Below are 21,603 nucleotides of genomic sequence, written 5' to 3'. Positions count from 1 at the left end.
CCTGTCAACATATCAAAGACCTGCAATCCTGGATGTGCAACCACCAAGACTGCCAAGAAGTGTGCCAACTCCCTTTTGATGTGAACGACAACCACGAAACTCTTATGTTTGTGAAGAGGCTTCTCACCCTCTATACACAATGGTTGGTAAAAGGAACAGTGTAATATACAATGTGACTACTTGAAGTCTAGCTTTATTAATGAATTCATATATTTATTTTGTATCTATTTATTTATGACCACATTTCTTCATTCATTCATCAGTGTACTGATCAGTGTCTTATCTATTGAATACACTTATTTGGTTCCGGGTCACATATTGAACATACTGTGTTTTTAGTCAAAGAATTGGCTGTATCATTATGTTACCGTTTATGTCATACAAGAATGTTAACCATTGTTGGAAATGCCATGTATTGTACCTGATGCACATTAAGTAACATGCAATAAAGTACTATGTTCCATTCATAAAAATGTTTCAGAAAATGGTACAAGTTGTCATACTTCCTAGACATGTGCGGTGGGAACATAAGAAAGTAGGATATTGAGGTTACCCAAAACACCGTACACAACAAAAACACAGAACCCATGTAGGAAAAAAACTTTTTTCTTTACTTCATAGAGCAAGAAAGAAAATATTTACAACACTTACTTATCTCAGAGCGAACAAACATAGAAAGACAAGGACTTCCAAAAAGTAATCTCATAAATGAAATCTCCCTTAAACAAAATGGTTAATACTTGTTTTATAACTTAAACAATGTCATGATTCTTGACAGAGCAATATTGGAAACTTTCCCACATAGTAACTGCTTTGCAAAAAAAAACAAAAAAAGAGTTTAATCATCATGACATCCATCTGCTCTTGCCCTTTGAGTCTTTGCATAGTTCCAATTCCCTTTGAATGGAAGAGAAATACAACTTTTGATCTGAATGATGTTAGATAAATGTTAGTTGTGATCAGCCCCCATGCTGTCTGATGTGGGCAATTTTGTACATGTGGGGCTCAGAATCTTAATCTGTAACAATATAGATCCCAGTCATTGGGTAAAGGGGACTCCACTCGTAGACATTAGGTGATCACAGTTATTAAGACATGTACTAAGGCCTCTCGAAAAGCACCCTAGAAAACCCCTAGAAAAGATATACATTTATGAAATAAACAGAACCAATGGTGCTAGATTTGATATAATTCAAAGTAAACTGTTGTTGTGCGTCAAAGTAATAAATACAGAAAATTCATTACACTGCCTGAGGAGTGTTGACACACAAAATGTGCTAGACATATTGTAAAAAAAAGAAATTGACAAAATATCACCCTGCAACAGTCATGAGTTACAGTAATAAAGTATCCATGTATATCCTGTTCTGATAAAGGAGTATTCTCTAGACAGACAGGATGCCTCCCACAATGTGCCAATGTAGGTTGGTGTTTCCAAGACTAATAAAGGAGAGGGGCGTAAAATGTATGTTTCTACATTAATTTCAATATGGCCTATAATGTTTAACTGTACCTTAGACAAATAAGACCTGAATTAGGAGGAGAGAAATGCATCTTTGAAAGGCTAGCATAAGGCCGTCATAAGCATGCATTGCACATAAGCATGACTTGATTATGAGAAACAAAAAAATAACATACATACGCTATGTATGTAACCTGTATGCTTATGGCTGACGCTTGTCTTCAGCTTAAAATATCCTGATTGTGTGTGTTTGGTTATAGGGAATAGCATAAAACACTCACCAGCGCATCCCTTAGCAAACAAGAAGAAAAGGGCAACATTCACCACATAATGTTTGAATGTTCCTATAACACAAGGTTTATTTGTTTAAATGACTGAATGAAAGGTAGGCTGCAGCATATGAGGTTAAATGTACAGTGAGTGTGTGCCCCAAGTGCTTCACATCTGTCTCCGGACCACTCAGGATCCATTCGTAAAGGCTGCATTTTCCTTGAGTGAAAGGTTAATACTTTTCCATGGATAGCCTTTGGCTTAACATCTGAGGATATTAGAGACAAGAAAAGGGAAGAATACCCAGGACGTCTGGCCACAAAGGACTGGGACACCCTCCCTCCCACTGCATGGACAGAAGACAACTGTGCAAGAGTTTGAGATCCCACCAGATGCACATGAGCTGAATGATGAGAATGAAAAAGCAGTAACAAATAGTTACTGTTGAAGGCATTCATGGTACTCAAAGCATACTGCCAATCACTGCTAAGCTTTTGGTTTGTTTTATAGCCTATTTGATAGCAAACTCAGTCTATCCACACTCATCGTCCTACAACAGAGAAAACAACAGAATCCCAATCAGATATTTCCCTTTTAAGACAGTTCATAGGCCATTTTATTTGTTTCATACCTTAAATAATATAAATAAAAAGATGAATAAAAACAAAAAGATCAAACAAAACGAGCAAGTACGCTAACTGGTTCAAGCGCCATGTTATTTGCCTGCTGAAGTGAGCCTGAAAACAAGCTGGGAGTTCCACCATCAGCAGTGTTGAAGGTTACATTAACAAAGAGCAACGAGGGCGGCAGGTTGCCTAGCGGTTAAAGCTCTGGGCCAGTAACTGAAAGGTCGCTAGTTCGACTCCCCGAGCCAAGAAGGTGAAAACAAAATCGGCCTATGTGCCCTTGAGCAAGGCACGTAATCCTAATTGCTCCAGGGTCGCCTTTTACAACGGCTGACCATGGCCGTGACCCCACCCTCCGAGGGTGTCCCAGGTGGAGTTGGGATATGCAAAAAACACATTTCGAATTCACACATACGTATAATACACACTTGTAGATGTGTGAAATAGGACAAATATAAGCACCTACATTATTGCTGTGTTCAAAACATGCTGTAAATGTTGTTCTATGGGTTGTGTGTATCAATCATCCAAAGTAATGCACCGAGCCTGGGTTATTGACAGCAAAGCCCAGTCGGTGTAGGAATGATAGGTCAGTGAGCTGGATAAGGTCACGCATAAAAAGACCCTAAACATCATGTCCTGTTCTGAATGTAATGGATAGGGTGGAAGACAGAGTAACCTCTTTGGATTACCTTTAAGGCAAACTAGTGCTGGTGCTTTTCCATACTGTAGTTTCAAGGTCTTTTTCAATCTGGGGAGGTTAGAGGAGTTTGTGGTAGGGGCCCTCTGTGGAGGGCTCTACTAGAGGGTACTATGACCATGCCCTCTATCTGAAACCCTCTTCCGCTTCCTCTCCCCTGAGGCTAGGAGTCTGCAGAGTGCCTGTGGGTGTTGGTGACAGCCTGGGTGGCTTCCTCAGGCAGCAGGGTGGGGTCAGTAAGGACAGATGTGCTCGTGCTGAGCTGCCGGAGAGTGCTTAGGACCACTGGACAACAGAAAGACCAATCAGCTATACATTCATCACAGTTGACATTTTGTGTGAAAACAAGTTACACAAAACAAGATAACGACAAGGAGCTAGCATGCCTCTCAGTAGGGCTTCAGATTGTGCAGCTGACTCATGATCCTACTTCCGACAGCATGCTAATCAGACCGTAGTAATATAAACTAGTGAACTGAACAGTCTCCAGCGATAATAATCTCTGACGTTAACATCCCTCCCTCATATCATGAGATCTCTTCTCTTAGAGAGTGTGTCTCACACAGAGGCTGCCCAAGAGACTGAATGTGTTCTTTCTTGTAAATAAATGACAGGGAAAAGATTGTGTGTGATAGTGTTTGACAGACCATGACACACCAGGTAGCAAATCTTTCCTTGGAAAGAAATGGGGGTGGAATGGACTTTTATACATTCTAAAGAAAGAAGTATAGCGTACATCACACATACCATCTAACACCTACAGAAAGACAGTCATTCAAGTCAAAATCATAGTGAAATGCGATAATGGAACCATTAGCCAGCTGTGCCTTCTCTACCCACCTCCTCACTGTCCTACTCTGACACAGCTACCATTTAATTGAAAACAACGTGTGTGTGAGCGGTTTGGGGTGATGCGTGTCGTTTACTCACTGGGCCTCAGCACAGGCAGGGAGCAGTGATGGTCCAGCCATTGCAGTGTGGTCTCACACAGCTCCCCTTTGCTTGTGGTGGAGACCGTCCCATTGAAGGACTCAAACAGGGGCTTAATGATGATGCTGAACTAAGGATGGTGGGTCAAGGGTCAAACACACACTATTGAGGAAACAGATCTGAATTTGCATCCTATTCCTTTCTCACACTGACAGACAGGACAGATATACTCAGATGGCTCATGGTATCACAGTCCTTCAGTGAGGTCCAAAAGTATTTGGATAGTGACTTTTGTTGTTGTTTTGGCTCTGTACTCCAGCACTTTGGATTTGAAATGATACAATGACTATGAGGTTAAAGTGCAGACTGTCAGCTTTAATTTGAGGGTATTTTCATTCATATTGGAAATTACAGCACTTTGTACATAGTCCCCCATATTAGGGAACCAAAAGTATTTAGACAAATTCACTTATATTTGTATTAAAGTAGTCAAAGGTGTAGTATTTGGTCATATATTCCTAGCATGCAATGACTACATAAATATTGTGGCTACAAACTTGTTGGATGCATTTGCAGTTTGTTTTGGTTGTGATTCAGATTATTTTGTGCCCAATAGAAATTGATGGTAAATAATGTAGTGTCATTTTGGAGTCACTTTAATTGTAAATAAAAATAGAATATGTTTCTAAACACTTCTACATGAATGTGGATGCTACCATGAATTAATCGTGAATAGTGATGAGTGAGAAAGTTAGAGGCATAAATATCATACCCCTCCAAAAATGCTAACCTCCCCTGTTATTGGTAATGGTGAGAGGTTAGCATGTCTTGGGGGTATGATCTTTGTACCTCTAACTTTCTCACTCATCATTATTCACAATTCATTCAGGATTATCCATAATAATGGTAGCATCCACATTAATATAGAAGTGTTTAGAAACATACAATAATCTGAAACACAACCAAAACAAACTGCAAATACATCCAACAAGTTTATAGAGTCACAAGCTTGATGTAGACATTGCGTGCTTGGAAAATGGACCAAATACTAAACTTTTTACTACGTTAATACATACAGTGCATTCGGAAAGTATTCAGACCCCTTGACTTTTTCCACATTGTTACGTTACAGCCTTATTCTAAAATTGATTAATTTTAGTTTTTCCCCTCATCAATCTACACACAATACCCCATAATGACAAAGCAAATACAGGTTTTTATAATTTTTTACATTTTTATTTTTATACTGAAATATTACATTTATATAAGTATTCAGACCTCTTACTCATTGCTTTGTTGAAGCGCCTTTGGAAGCGATTACAGCCGAGTCTTCTTGGGTATGACGCTACAAGCATGGCACACCTGTATTTGGGGAGTTTCTCCCATTCTTCTCTGCAGATCCTCTCAAGCTCTGTCAGGTTGGATGGGGAGCATCGCTGCACAGCTCTTTTCAGGTCTCTCCAAAGATGTTCGATCGGGTTCAAGTCCGGGCTCTGGCTGGGCCACAGACATTCAGAGACTTGTCCCGAAGCCACTCCTGCGTTGTCTTGGCTGTGTGCTTATGCTCGTTGTCCTGTTGGAAGGTGAACCTTCGCCCCAGTCTGAGTTCCTGAGTGCTCTGGAGCAGGTTTTCATCAAGGATCTCTCTGTACTTTGCTCCGTTCATCTTTCCCTCGATCCTGACTAGTCTCCCAGTCCCTGTCACTGAAAAACATCCCCACAGCATGATGCTGCCACCACCATGCTTCACCGTAGGGATGATGACAGGTTTCCTCCAGATGTGACGCTTGGCATTCAGGCCAAAGAGTTCAATCTTGGCTTCATCAAACCAGAGAATCTTGTTTCTCATGGTCTGAGTGTCTTTAAGTGCCTTTTGGCAAACTCCAAATGGGCTGTCATGTGCCTTTTACTGAGGAATGGCTTCAGTCTGGCCACTCTACCATAAAGGCCTGATTGGTGGAGTGCTGCAGAGATGGTTGTCCTTCTGGAAGGTTCTCCCATCTCCACAGAGGAACTCTGGAGCTCTATCAGAGTGACCATCAGGTTCTTTGTCACCTCCCTGACCAAGGCCCTTCTCTTCCCCGATTGCTCAGTTTGGCCGGGCGGCCAGCTCTAGGAAGAGTCTTGGTGGTTCCAAACTTCTTCCATTTAAGAATGATGTTCTTGGGACCTTCAATGCTGCATACATTTTTTGGTGCCCTTCCCCAGCTCTGTTCCTCGACACAATTCTGTCTCGGAGCTCTACGGACAATTCCTTTGACCTCATGGCATGATTTTTGCTTTGACATGAACTGTCAACTGTGGGACCTTATATAGACAGGTGTGTGCCTTTCCAAATCATGTCAAATCAATTGAATTTACTACAGGTGGACTCCAATCATCGTAGAAACACCTCAAGGATGATCAATGGAAACAGGACGCACCTGAGCTCAATTTCGAGTCTCATGGCAAAGAGTCTGAATACTTACGTAAATAAGGTATCTGTTTTTTATTTTATATAAATTTGCAAAAATTTATAAAAACCTGTTTTCGTTTTGTCATTATGGGGTAGTGTGTAGATTGATAAGGGAAAACAATTATTTAATCCATTTTAGAATAAGGCTAAAGTAATACAATGTGAAAAAAGTCAAGGGGTTTGAATACTTTCTGAGTCTGAAACCTGAGGTTAGGGGGCTTTTCCAACAGTCAGAAATGATCGCTCTTCTTTGCTGATATAGAGCATCTAATCTAGCCATCTGGTCTAAATAAAATGAACCAGTATAATATTAAAAGTAGCCTGATTGAATCTTATATTATTATGACAGTTATGTTAAAATGTAACTGTTAAGGGTAAAAAAAGGATACAATCCAAAACTTCCAGTTCTGAAGTGTGCGGCTCTTCACGTACTCATCAAACTTCTCCCGCATGTGGTCGAATCGGTGGCGTGTGATAGGCACCCCCGTAGCAGGCAGCTGCTCCTGACACACACTGTGGCACAGCAATAACATACAGATCAGATTACTATGTAATGTATACTCACACATGGTATCATCACATATGGTAGGGTGTACACCGACTCTGCCCAGACGCGCTTTGGTGATGAAATTTCCCTACCTTATGTTATAAAATACATGTTTGAGAGACAAAAATGATTATTCATGTTCTGAATCATTCAGTGGGGTCTTTCTCTAACATAACATTAACAGTATATCCAAAAAGTCGGATTTTGGAACCTAATACATCCGATAATAAGCCATGAGCTCTTGACATAGCTGTGCAGGTTTCTCTGAATAACTTTAGAGGATTTTACATTTTGTGGTCGTTGTCTTCAAAAGTTGTTTCCGCGGGTCACAAAAAGCTAAATTAGCACGACACAAGCCTAATTAAATGTAAAAGGCTTTGAAGATTTAAAAAAAATACTTGGTATACGTTCAGTGCTCCGTTGACATTTCACAGAGATATGCTTGTTTTTGTGAGAAATCGTCGAATAAATATGAAAAGTGTATATTCAAATATGAAAATACTAAGTCTCAAAATCAATATCCATCTTACCTCTATATTGTTTTATATCCTGCGGATTCGAGAAGAAAAATGACGATTCATGCACGCAATGCAATTTTCCAGATTTCTTACCACTTAATTTCTCTGGCCTCCATTGATTTAGTCACCCTATTTCTGGCCATCCTACAAGGGTAAACACTCCAATAACTTTTGAACAGATTATAATAAGAGACATGAGGTTTGGACCATTGGGTTTCTTAGAGGATTATCTACACAATTAACATATAATTTTTCCCATTGGTCAAAAGATTTTGATTGGACACCCTATATATTGCTGTGTACCAATACTGAAACCGTCTCCTCAAGAGGAGCGAGATAACATAACAGTGAGGCAGTACGTACTTTATGGAGGCATTGATCTCCTCAATCTCCTCCCGTAGCCTCTTGGTCTCTTCCTGCATTTGCTGCCTCTCCTGCTGCAGCTTCGCAATGTAGTCCACTGTCTTCTGCAGCGTGGCCGCATTACTGATCTGGTATTAAACACAACAAGAATGGTTGGCGATATTGGGAAGGTCATGGAGAAATGTATGTCTTTTTTCTTTTTTTATAGTTTAAATAAAAGCTTTGGGTTGCATGTTGGAGCATTTAACAGTGTGAGGGTATCCATCTTTCTTCCATTACTTTATTATTTGTACCCTGCACCTGAAAATATCTGGATGTGCAATGTGCATACACAATGCTTCTGAAATGATCTTTCAATAAAAGCCATCAAAAGCTAGATCTGGAAGATATGAGTATGATGACTCAGTAGACAGACAACAGACAGATATAATGGCTTTACATTGGACTGGGACTTGAGAGTGGGAACCAGGCTGCTCAGCGTTTTGAAGCCAATGTTGATGTTAAAGCGCCTCTTCTGTTCAGCAGTGATATGGGTCACCCTACGGCTCTGGAACAGACAGTGAGAGAACAGAGACACACATCATCACAATGATCAGAGTTTGCAACGCTTCTACGGCAGGCACACGCAACACCGGACCTGCTTGAAAAAGCTGGAGTTATACACAGTCAAGGAAACAGACACGAGAGAGAGAGAGTAGCAGGCAGGCGGGTGGGCTGCTGTTACCTGGTTGGACTCGTTCTTGGAGAGGGCTGTGCTGCTGCTGCTGAGGGGAGACTGAGGACTGGAGACCTGCTCTGACCCACACGGTGACCCCTGACCTGAGCCACGCTCCTCATGCCCTGGGAGAAACAGATGGAAAGCAGAACAGTGCTGTAAACATTCCAAAACAATGTGTATGCATGTGTTACCATGCCACATCCTGTATGCATATGTCACTCTCACCAGTACAGTCCTCTTTACTGATAATGAGCTGGGGAGACTTCGGAGTCTGTGGAAGGATATGAAATCCAGGAGCCTGAGAGAGAGATAGAGGGATGGGTAGAAATAAAACACAAATGAAATGAAAACGAACGTACATAAAACTGGGTTCAGATGAAAGTAAGGGAGGCACTTCAGAGCAGACATGGTCTTACCCTTGATAGGCTTGAGGAGGCGATGACCACGCCAGTTGAGGGAACCACGTCTGCTTTCAGGGGAGTTGGAGTAACAATCACTGCACTGGTATGCCCTGGGAAGGGGGCTGAGACAGCAAAACCTTTGACATTACAACCATCACAGAATAAATGCTGATTTTCTCTCATTTATTTCATCTCTAATATTGAGCTTGGATGTCATTGATGATCTTTGCTAGGATCATTTGGGCTGAATTGCCTGCAAACATTTACTAGGTTTCATTCTGTTTTTCATTACAATAGTGACTGACTATAAAAATGAGAAACAGTATTGCCACCTTGTGGTGAGATCACAATATGAGATAGCTCTCTAGTGGAGCAGTAATCCCCCACTTCAATAATTACTATTGTATCTATGTGGTAGTGTTTTGGGGGGTAGCACCTGCTAGGCATGCATTCATTCAATATTACATCAATACACCATTATCATCCATCAACAATTAAATAGTTTGGGATGTGATTAACTCACTTGTTAGGATGAGGTGAGATGAGGGGATGGGATTGGCAGGAACAATCCTTTGCACATGGCATGTCTTTTTGTTGGGGCAAGAAGGCTGGATGGGTCTGGGCAGGGCGAAAGTCTGGGGGTGATGGAGGGGGATGGCAGGTGAGGGTGCCAGAGGCTGGAGGGGGGGTGGTGGTGGAGGAGGAGCCCGGGTCAGGGAGCTGAGCTCAGAGCCCTGACTGAAGGTGGTGGCAGCCTCACTGGGTGTAACAGTGGAGGAGGCTGTGTGTGTGATGACAGATGGGGGTGGGGAACCGTCCAGGCTTGTGGCATCGTCCAGGGGTGGGGGGGCTACTGATGTTGCAGTGACAGCACCCTGGCAGGGCTGGGTGTGTGGCAGTGTGGGAGGGGCTGAGGGTTGCATGAGGGAGGAGCCTCCAGCCTGACCACTAGGGGGCACTGACGCAGTGAACAGAGGCATGTAGTTCTGTACATAGGAGGAACCTCCACCGGTCCCACTGGTTTGATTGGCCATGAGGGAGGAGATAGGCAGGGGGACTGGGGAGACGATGAGTCTGTGGTCATGACTGATGGATGGTAGGTCAGCTGAGAGGTGCATGGAGGAGAGTAGCAGGCCCTGTCAAGTCACAAGGACAGGAGAAAAGAAAGCATATTTATAATGTTATCAGTTAGTAAGATGGTGTAAAAACATCTAAGAATAAAGGCAGGAGTGTTTTAGGTCTGGGGTTGTGTTAGGGCTGAGGTTCACAGGGACTTGGCCTAGGGTTGGGGTTTACCTGGGATTGAGAGCTGCTGCTGGGTAGAGGAGTGACGGATGAGGCAGTGAGGGAAGCAGAGGGGAAGATGGGCTGACGGAGGCTGTGAAATAAGTCTGGAAGAAGTCTCTAGGTTAGTTATAATTAGTATAACATTCACTCTACCAACATAAGTGTTAGGATATGCCACCTGCTGTATTACAGTTACTGGACGGGACTAAGAGGTTCGGCAGACTATACGCAACGATTCGGAGCGCAACGCAGTACGTGAATGCTTTTGTGTTTATTGTCACAAAATGGGCAGCCTACGGTGCTTGCAGTGCAGATTTTCTCTGCTCACATTTTGAGATGGAACGTATCATTCCTTGCGTCATGGTGGGGGCACTGTTGTGTAGATAATGAGGCTGTATTTTACCAACAAACTCACTTGGTTGAAACATTTATTTTGGTCCTCTTTCTCTTCTGGCACAAAGTTGTTTCACAAAAGAATTAACTCTATCAATTTAAACTACTGGTTTCTAACCAATTGGCGAAAAAATTCGCATTTTCCCACCAGTGGTGTTTTTCACACCAAACGGACTTGTTGCTGATAAAAATTAGTGTGTGATGAGGTAGTGCACACAAAAAATTTTACCAAATAAAATGAAATGTTCAATGTATTTCCATCGCATTTTCAACTCAACCGATAGTTTTGTCACAAAAACTTGCGTTAACTAGCAAATGTGCCTATTTTGGTCTTGGCATGTGCATTCTAGCCAACAGCTCACAGATACAGTGTGGGTAGGCTAGTCTACATGATGAGATTATTATGGATAAGAGCAAGAATATTTTTATTTCTCAAACGCCAGTCAAGCATTGATCATCATGTCACCAGAATAAGACCCTTGATATTTAATGGAAAAGAGCATCAAGCTCATCACTGTGCACTTTCACCACCCCGTGAAGTTCATCATAACTTATTTCATCTGTAGCCTAATAAACTGCTTGGGTTTCCCGAGTCGTATTGGGAGGACCACAAACCATATCATCGCGTGACTCCAAGTTTATTTAGATATGATGGTTATTAAATCAATTTTTGCGCTTAAGCCCCTAAGGTCGATGTCCGCACCCCCGAGGAATTCTAATTAGCATAATACAACATCCCCATAAAAATCAGTCAGTTTCAGCTAGGGATATGTTTTTTTTGCATGGGATGCGTCTCATTCCAACGCATCCGCCTATGTCACACTTCCGCATCAGCAGTGAAAGGTGACAGAGCGGTGAGACCATGAGACATCCCGAAAATCGATCTTCTCACAAAATTGGCTATAGCGTCCAAACGATTTGGCTATAAACTATGACCCCTCTATGGAAAGATGAGACTCTCACGAACACAATGGTGTTCTCCTTTCTTGCTCTACGACCCCCACAAGCGTCTTGCGACTCGTCTGAAGTCGGTACAGCCGACCTGCCAACTTCTGTCTGTAGTGTCCAAACAGTTTGGGCTAAACACTGTGCAAAGGTGAGACTCTTACGAACAGATGCATGTTGGTTGTTTCGCTCTAGGATGCCCACAGGCCTCACAAGACTAGTCTGCAGTGCTATTATTGCGAAGCGGAAACGTCCTGGAGAAACAACGGCTCAGCCGCGAAGTGGTTGGCCATACAAGCTCACAGAACGGGACCGCTGAGTGCTGTAGCGTGTAGTGCGTAAAAATCGTCTGTCCTCGGTTGCAACACTCACTACCGAGTTCCAAACTGCCTCTGGAAGCAACATCAGCACAACAACTGTTCGTCGGGAGCTTCATGAAATGGGTTTCCATGGCCGAACACAAGCTTAAGATCACCATGCAAAATGCCAAGCGTCGGCTGGAGTGGTGTAAAGCTCGCCGCCATTGAACTCTGGAGCAGTGGAAACGCATTCTCTGGAGTGATGAATCACGCTTCACCATCTGGCAGTCTGATGGACGAATCTGGGTTTGGCGGATGCCAGGAGAACGCTACCTGCCCGAATGCATAGTGCCAACTGTAAAGTTTGGTGGAGGAGGAATAATGGTCTGGGGCTGTTTTTCATGGTTCGGGCTAGGCCCCTTAGTTCCAGTGAAGGGAACTTATTTTTTTGGGGGGGGTGGATCAGCTTAATATTGCAGATAGATTGTATCTTCTATCAATGTAATTGTCTGCATCACTTCCAATCCCCCATGTTTTTATATATATACTCCCCTTTATTACTTTTCAACCCCGCCATCCTTTCCCTACTTGGAGTAAATTAGTGAACAACAATGCCCAGGCCTCTACTTCCGGTCTATACTTACTATCTACACCTTATGGACACAGTTAATTTTACAATAATTCTATTATATATATATATATATATATATATATATATATATATATATATATATATATATATATATATATATATATATATATATATTTTTTTTTGCTCCTGAACTTCTTCTACTCTCAACCTCTCTGATCATTTTCATGACGTCCATCCGGTTTGCTTCTATATGCCATATCTTTCTAACTGTGCTCTTTCCCAAAAGCTCCCAACATACAACCTATATACTTATTATGGACACAGTATGCTTACATTATTAGTTATCTTTGTTATTATTTGTTGTTATTTGTTATTAGTCCCATCCTTCAACTCTATTCCATACCTCCCATCTATCTCTTAACACCATCCATATAGGATTTCTATTTGCCATATATATTTCAACCGTACTGTGATGTTTTACAATAGTTCTGAACCTTTCTATTCTCATTGCTTCTACAGATTGTGAATTAAAAATAAAACATTTTTGCTAAAAGTATTATAATATTATTGATCGATTGACTATTACTTTTCAGATCACCCAGTAATGCTATCTGCAAGGTTAGCTCCAGGTAAATATTGCAATCCTTTAGCCATTCCTGGACCTGTGTCCAAAAACAAGCTACAAATGGACAGAACCAAAACAAATGATCTAATGATTCTGTCTCTTCACAGCAAAATCTGCAGAGCTGGGAAGATTGTATCCCCCATATAAATAACATTCTATTGGTAGCAAGAATTTTATATAATAATTTAAATTGAAAGATTCTAATTTTTGAATCCGGTGTCATTTTTTTTTTTGCGTGTCAGTTCATAAACACTATGCCATGGGATCGGTACGTCAAAGATCTCTTCCCAACTACTTTGCAATCTATATGGGACGGCTGTCAATCCTTTGGTCCTTAAGTGAAACTGATATACTTTTTTATTTATCACAGTTTTCCTTATCCAATTATGTTCTTTAATGCAAGGCCGACAGACAAGTTCCTTACTTTCTCCCCCTTCCACTTTCCTCTTCCACTTTTGCGGTAAGGCTGCAATTATTTGGTTGTAATTTTGGGTAGAGCAGACATTTCCATATGTTTTTGTTAGCTGCATGTGCGACATAACTCCACCAGTCCTACCGATGATATCATTTACGAAGATTATACCTTTTTTAAACATTCTGTCAAAAAATAAAGGTTTTTTGTCAATTAGTATATTTGAATTTAACCACAATATTTGTTGCATTATTTGTTCTGTCGTTTCTGGAGGATTAAATTGAAATTGCAACCAACTTTCTATGGCTTGTTTTAGAAATAGTGATATTTGGGAGATGATTTCATTTTCAAATAACTGCAAATGAGTTGTTGTAATCTGAATAAAGGGAAAAAGGCCTTTCTTGAACATTGGGTGAGACAATCTTACTAATTTGCTTGAGAACCAGTTCGGATTTAAGTATAACTTTTGTATGACTGAAGCTTTTAGTGATAGGTCTAATGCTTTAATATTTAATAATTTCTGTCCTCCGAATTCATATTCATTATATAAATATGCCCTTTTAATTTTGTCTGGCTTGCCGTTCCAAATAAAATTGAATATTTTTTTCTCATATAATTTAAAAAACTGTTCGCTAGGCATAGGCAAGACCATAAGCAAATAGGTAAACTGGGATAATACTAATGAGTTAATCAGGGTGATTTTTCCACAAATTGACAGGTATTTTCCTTTCCATGGTAGTAAGATCTTATCTATTTTTGCTAACTTTCTATTAACATTTATTGAAGTGAGATCATTTATTTCCTTTGGGATATGTATTCCGAGTATATCCACATCACCATCAGACCATTTTATTGGTAAACTACATGGTAATGTAAAAATTGTATTTTTTAGTGATCCAATACGTAATATAGTACATTTGTCATAATTTGGTTGTAATCCAGAGAGGTTATAAAATGTATCTAGATCCTCTATGAGGCTGTGGAGGGATTCTAGTTGTGGATTTAAAAGAAAACATGAATCATCAGCGTACAATGACACCTTTGTTTTTAAGCCCTGTATTTCTAATCCTCTGATATTATTATTGGATCTGATTTTAATAGCTAACATCTCGATGGCCACAATAAATAGATATGCCGATAGTGGAACCTTGTTTCACTCCTCTTGACAGTTTAAAACTTTCTGAGAAATAGCCATTGCTTACTATTTTACACCTAGGGTTACTATATATGATTTTGACCCATTTTATAAGAGATTGTCCAAAATTGAAATGCTCCAGGCATTTATATATAAACCCCAGTCGAACTTTATCAAATGCCTTTTCGAAGTCTGCTATGAATAGCAGGCCTGGTTTCCCATATTTTCCATAGTGTTCTATTGTTTCCAATACTTGCCTTAGAGTGGGGAAAAAAAGTATTTAGTCAGCCACCAATTGTGCAAGTTCTCCCACTTAAAAAGATGAGAGAGGCCTGTAATTTTCATCATAGGTACACGTCAACTACGACAGACAAATTCAGAAAAAAAAATCCGAAAATCACATTGTAGGATTTTTTATGAATTTATTTGCAAATTATGGTGGAAAATAAGTATTTGGTCACCTACAAACAAGCAAGATTTCTGGCTCTCACAGACCTGTAACTTCTTCTTTAAGAGGCTCCTCTGTCCTCCACTCGTTACCTGTATTAATGGCACCTGTTTGAACTTGTTATCAGTATAAAAGACACCTGTCCAGACCTCAAACAGTCACACTCCAAACTCCACTATGGCCAAGACCAAAGAGCTGTCAAAGGACACCAGAAACAAAATTGTAGACCTGCACCAGGCTGGGAAGACTGAATCTGCAATAGGTAAGCAGCTTGGTTTGAAGAAATCAACTGTGGGAGCAATTATTAGGAAATGGAAGACATACAAGACCACTGATAATCTCCCTCGATCTGGGGCTCCACGCAAGATCTCACCCCGTGGGGTCAAAATGATCACAAGAACGGTGAGCAAAAATCCCAGAACCACACGGGGGGACCTACTGAATGACCTGCAGAGAGCTGGGACCAAAGTAACAAAGCCTACCATCAGTAACACACTACGCCGCCAGGGACTCAAATCCTGCAGTGCAAGACGTGTCCCCCTGCTTAAGCCAGTACATGTCCAGGCCCGTCTGAAGTTTGCTAGAGTGCATTTGGATGATCCAGAAGAGGATTGGGAGAATGTCATATGGTCAGATGAAAGCAAAATATAACTTTTTGGTAAAAACTCAACTCGTCGTGTTTGGAGGACAAAGAATGCTGAGTTGCATCCAAAGAACACCATACCTACTGTGAAGCATGGGGGTGGAAACATCATGCTTTGGGGCTGTTTTTCTGCAAAGGGACCAGGACGACTGATCCGTGTAAAGGAAAGAATGAATGGGGCCATGTATCGTGAGATTTTGAGTGAAAACCTCCTTCCATCAGCAAGGGTATTGAAGATGAAACGTGGCTGGGTCTTTCAGCATGACAATGATCCCAAACACACCGCCCGGGCAATGAAGGAGTGGCTTCGTAAGAAGCATTTCAAGGTCCTGGAGTGGCCTAGCCAGTCTCCAGATCTCAACCCCATAGAACATCTTTGGAGGGAGTTGAAAGTCTGTGTTGCCCAGCGACACCCCCAAAACATCACTGCTCTAGAGGAGATCTGCATGGAGGAATGGGCCAAAATACCAGCAACAGTGTGTGAAAACCTTGTGAAGACTTTACAGAAAACGTTTGACCTGTGTCATTGCCAACAAAGGGTATATAACAAAGTATTGAGAAACTTTTGTTATTGACCAAATACTTATTTTCCACCATAATTTGCAAATAAATGCATTAAAAATCCTACAATGTGATTTTCTGGATTTTTAAAAATCATTTTGTCTGTCAATAGTTGACGTGTACCTATGATGAAAATTACAGGCCTCTGTCATCTTTTTAAGTGGGAGAACTTGCACAATTGGTGGCTGACTAAATACATTTTTTCCCCACTGTATATTATCTCCAATGTATCTTCCATGTAAAAAACCTGTCTGATTAGAATGAATAATATCCGACAATACCTTTTTAATTCTATGCGCTATACATTTTGCTAGGATTTTTGCATCACAACACTGAAGTGTAAGGGGCCTCCAATTTTGTAAATGGACTAGATCTTTATATTTTCCACTTGTATCCTGTTTCAGTAATAATGAGATCAGACCTTCTTCTTGAGTGTCAGATAATCTACCATTTACATAGGAGTGGTTAAAACATGCTAATAACGGTCCTCTTAGTATATCAAAAAAGGTTTTGTATACCTCGACGACTGGTATGCCATCCAACCCTGGAGTTTTCCCGGACTTAAAGTCTTTAATTGCATCCAGAAGTTCCTCCTCTGTAATTTCACCTTCACATGAGTCTTTCTGTGTGGCTGTTAATTTGACATTATCAATAGAAAAAAAATCTCTACAATTAGCTTCAGTTAGAGGAGATGGAGGCGACTGAAAAGAAAACATATGCTTAAAGTACTTTGTTTTCTTCCTTCAAAATATCATTTGGTGAATTATGGGTGACTCCGTCAATTGTAACCAGTTTCATTAAGTTCTTTTTGGTAGCATTCCTATGTTGAAGATTAAAAAAAGAATTTTGTGCATTTTTCCCCATATTCCATCCAGTTTGCTTTATTTTTATAATATATTACACTTGATCTTTCTTGAATAAGTTTCTCAATTTCTTTTTGTTTTTCCTCTAATTTATTCTGAGCCTCTATGTTACAGTTTTTATTGCCATCTATCAGTTCTGTTAGACTTTCTATTTCCTTTCTTAGTATAAACTCTTTTGACCTAAATTGCTTTTGTTTTCGAGATGAGTACTGAATTGCATGGCCTCTAAAGGCACATTTAATGGTGTCCCATACAATAAGGGGATTCGCTGTACCTATGTTATGTTGGAAAAAGTCAGTTATAAATTCCTTTGTTCTAATTATAAATAAATTATCATCCAATAGGCTTTGATTACATTTCCAATATCCTCGCCCACGTGGAAATTCAGTAAGAGTAATGTATATGCCTATTATATGATGTTCCGACCGCATTCTGTCCCCTATCAACACTTTTTTTAAACTTTTGGTGCCAACGAGAATGAGATAAGAAAGAAGTCAAGACGACTAGCTTGATTCAGTCTCCGCCATGTATATCTCACTAGATCAGTATATTTAAGCCTCCATATATCTACTAGTTCTAATGTATCCATGACATTCACAATTTCCTTAAGAGCATGTGGGTGATAGTTTGTGGTGTGATTTCCTTTATGGTCCATTGAGCTATTTAAAACAGTATTATAATCCCCCACCATAATAATATTGTCTTGAATTGCTTGCAGGCTTGATAATGTATTATATATATTTTCAAAGAATTGTGGATCATCATTATTTGGTCCGTAAAGGTTAATGAGCCATATCTGTTTATGGTCCAATAACATATTTAAAATAATCCATCTACTTTGCGTATCTATTTTGACAATTTGCACATTCGGATCGAAATTACTATTAATTAATATCATCACCCCTTTTGAATTTCTTTGCCCATGGGAGAAGTATATTCCCCCCATTCTTTTTCCCACGCTACTTCATCTCGAATTGTTGAATGAGTTTCCTGTACACAATAGATATTATATTCCTTCTCTTTGAGCCATGTAAATATTGTTCTTCTTTTGTTATTATCAGCTAAGCCATTGCAATTATAACTGGCTATACTTATTTCACCATACACCATAATGAGATACAAGTTTCAAGTCTATTTATCATTATATATGTTTGTAAATTTACCAATACAAAATACCGTAATGATTGAGTGTCCATATAGCTGTACCGTGATATTTGCATTGCTACGGAGTAACCCTTCAATTGTTCTCCACTAATTCCCCCGCTAAAGCCCCTCCCCATCCCAAGTTGAGCCATCATCCCAGTGATCAGCATCCCACCCACGTCCCTCCGGATTCCTAAGGCCCCGAGAGGCCAGGACCCATCCATCGAAAACAGCACACAGTGCCACCCACAAAACAGAAGCAGATTAACCGCCAAAAGCATTTCCAATGCTTTCACCTCATATAACTATTTTTAAAAAATTATGCATATCCTATTTTCCATCATTATCAATTAATATGCGTAATAATGTCGGCAGTTCACGCGTAGGATTCTAACATATAACCCGGATAGCCATTGTATTACATTTAATTCATTGACAAGCAATTATTATCCTAGCAAATAATTCCTGTGGTCCATCCCATACCCCCCCCTCCCACCCCCAACATCCCCACCTCCCCACAACAGATGCCAGACAAGCACACACGCACATACTCACATACTCCAACACACTCAACCCCCCTCCTCCACAATCCACCATAAAATCAGATACTCAACGGCTGTTATATCCCAGAGCCCAACTCGAGAAATAACTTGATTTACGAGTGCACATACAGTTAAAGCTGATTGTGAAAGCATGCAGATTGAGCAGAAATTGATAACAGTGTGAGATTTGATTAATCTACTTAATCTATGTCTTGTCCTAGGTGATGGAGATCAGATCCACCCTCTTCACCTGAGACACAAACACTCTGATCCCCTGTTGCAACCATTTTCCCAAGCATCTCCGTGCGGTCAGACCTTTGATTATTTTGTGCCACCTGGGCCACAATGATAAACCCCCTCTCTGATTGTCCGAGTGTGACCCCCTCCCCATGGGTTACTGCAGCCAGTGTTGCCAGCACTGCCACTACCTGGGTGGGCGTACCCCACCGGAATTGCCACCGGCTAGGTAAAAGGTCGTCAAGGTTCTCATTAGCAGCTTTGAGAATTTCCTTGTAAATTATGCTCTCCCATCAGGGGGCTCTGGCATTGTAGGACCAACCCTGCCAGGCAGGCTCAGAATCTTGAGGGGGCGGTGCTGCTCAAGTAGGTCTCTGACCGCATTTATTTCTCTGTTTAGGCTGCATACTCACAGCAGGTCCATAAAAGAGATGGGAACTTCTCTTTGGTGTATGGGTCGCTCAGGTGGGTGTCCAGGTTATAGGGTTAGGGATCTTTCCATCATGATAGGACAATGAAAAATTAGATTAGATGTATACTATATTTAAAAATGTATATCCCTCATCTACACAAAATTGAAAGCTCTCTCTCACTACCCCTGCTCATAGACCCCCGGTCGGCTCTGGGATATGCAACCATTTCCCCTCTCACTCACTTAACGCCGCACCTTTTCAAACACAAAAATGCACACCACATGGTTGACTGCGGATGAAATGGGCCGAGCGTGCAAACGCACCCGAATCCACATCTGCCGCAAGGGGGAAAGGACGCCAGAGAGAACACAGGACCAACCACAACAACCATCCGCCAAAACAACAACCTCCCGCCAAAAAAGCCATGTTCTAATTATTTGTATTTAAAGATGGATAAAACGACATAACAAGCAGAATAATACTTTTATAAAATACTATACTTACTATAAATGTTATTTAATATTACAATTCCTATCATTGCTAGTATCAGGTGCTCCAATATTCGACTCCTCTATTACAACTTTTAGAATAGCCATGGAGTAGTCTTTGTGTCTCTGAACATTTGGTTGTCAATATATAGTATATCCACCACGAGTGCAACACGTTTCCCTTTTAATCTGTTTTCCTTGAAGATTGGATACAGAACTTTGCGCCTTTCTACAATCTCCCTCGGGAACTGATCATTCATGCCTATTTTCGTGCCAGCAAGTTTTTTTCCTAGGCTTTTCACCATAGCTTTATCTTAAAGAAAAGCAAATTTGGCAACGATTGGGCACTCATATTTCTGTCCTCTTTTTCTGAAACGGTGTACACGTTCGAGTTGGATTTTATCGACAGCCTCGAGTGGGATTTGTAGCGCTGTATGCAGGAAGTCCTTCATAATATTCTCTGTTATTTCTCCCTCCTTTTCCTGAATACCCGTAAGTACTAGATTTTCCCTCATCGATCTAGTTTGGATGTCTAGTAAGGCTTCTCTCAGAACGTTGTTCTCCTTTTTTAGTTCCCTAACGTCCGTTTCCATTTTAGAGACTGTCACTTTTAATTTTTTGGTTTCTTTCTCCATTACCAAAGCTTTTTCGTCACTCATTTGAAGACTCGCTTTCAACTCTTTTACGTCTTTACTGACCAATTCTAGTATGGCCAATTTGTCATTTATCGACTTCAACAGGTCGCTTTCCACACTTACCATACCCAGTGGTGAAAAGCATATATCATCTGTATCAGTCGATGAGTCGCGTTTCCTTTTGGGGATCGGCTCTCCACGCTTGTCTTCAGTCATGTTTGGGTGTTGCGTGTTGTTGTAATATTTGTCGATATATTTCTCTAGCCTTATGATCTGTTTTGTGTTATTATCCAGATTGAATTATATTAACTGCGAATATATGAAATGCTAATGAATATTATGTTTTTATCTTGAGGTGTTTTGTACCGCTTTCTATTCAATACGCCATCTTGTCTACACAAGCCTAAGATCACCATGCGCAATGCCAAGCATCGGCTGGAGTGGTATAAAGCTTGCCGCCATTGGACTCTGGAGCAGTGGAAACGCGTTCTCTGAAGTGATGAATCACGCTTCACCATCTGGCAGTCGGACAGCGGAATCTGGGTTTGGCGGATGCCAGGAGAACACTACCTGCCACAATGCATAGTGCCAACTGTAAAGTTTGGTGGAGGAGGAATAATGGTCTGGGGCTGTTTTTCATGGTTCAGGCTAGGCTCCTTAGTTCCAGTGAAGGGAAATCTTAACGCTACAGCATAAAATGACATTCTAGACGATTCTGTGGTTCAAACTTTGTGGCAACAGTTTGGGGAAGGCCCTTTCCTGTTTCAGCATGACAATGCCCCCGTGCATAAAGCGAGGTCCATACAGAAATGGTTTGTCGAGATCGGTGTGGAAGAACTTGACTGGCCTGCACAGAGCCCTGATCTCAACCCCATCGAAGACCTTTGGGATGAATTGGAACGCTGACTGCGAGCCAGGCCTAATCACCCAACATCAGTGCCCGACCTCACTA

At 40.9% G+C, this 21,603-nt stretch overlaps 1 protein-coding gene across 2 annotated transcripts in view; it reads right to left on the bottom strand.

The window, feature by feature from the left end:
* Positions 1–202: 202 nt before the first annotated feature.
* LOC121530921 (MLX interacting protein) overlaps positions 203–21,603 on the bottom strand; it is a 52,927-nt gene continuing 31,526 nt past the window's right edge. For both annotated transcript variants that reach the window (XM_041836296.2, XM_045226908.1), the window contains exons 8-17: positions 10,287–10,381; positions 9,514–10,126; positions 9,006–9,112; positions 8,815–8,887; positions 8,596–8,711; positions 8,311–8,418; positions 7,872–7,999; positions 6,833–6,956; positions 3,989–4,118; positions 203–3,343 (exon numbers count right to left, since the gene is read on the bottom strand). In XM_041836296.2, coding sequence (XP_041692230.2) covers positions 3,222–3,343; positions 3,989–4,118; positions 6,833–6,956; positions 7,872–7,999; positions 8,311–8,418; positions 8,596–8,711; positions 8,815–8,887; positions 9,006–9,112; positions 9,514–10,126; positions 10,287–10,381 — 1,616 coding nt within the window. In that variant the 3' untranslated portion in view covers positions 203–3,221. The remainder of the gene's footprint in view (positions 3,344–3,988; positions 4,119–6,832; positions 6,957–7,871; positions 8,000–8,310; positions 8,419–8,595; positions 8,712–8,814; positions 8,888–9,005; positions 9,113–9,513; positions 10,127–10,286; positions 10,382–21,603) is intronic.

Source organism: Coregonus clupeaformis, chromosome 18 (genome assembly GCF_020615455.1).
Source record: "Coregonus clupeaformis isolate EN_2021a chromosome 18, ASM2061545v1, whole genome shotgun sequence".
Classification (NCBI taxonomy): Eukaryota; Metazoa; Chordata; class Actinopteri; order Salmoniformes; family Salmonidae; genus Coregonus; species Coregonus clupeaformis.
This window is presented reverse-complemented; position numbering and strand designations above follow the sequence as displayed.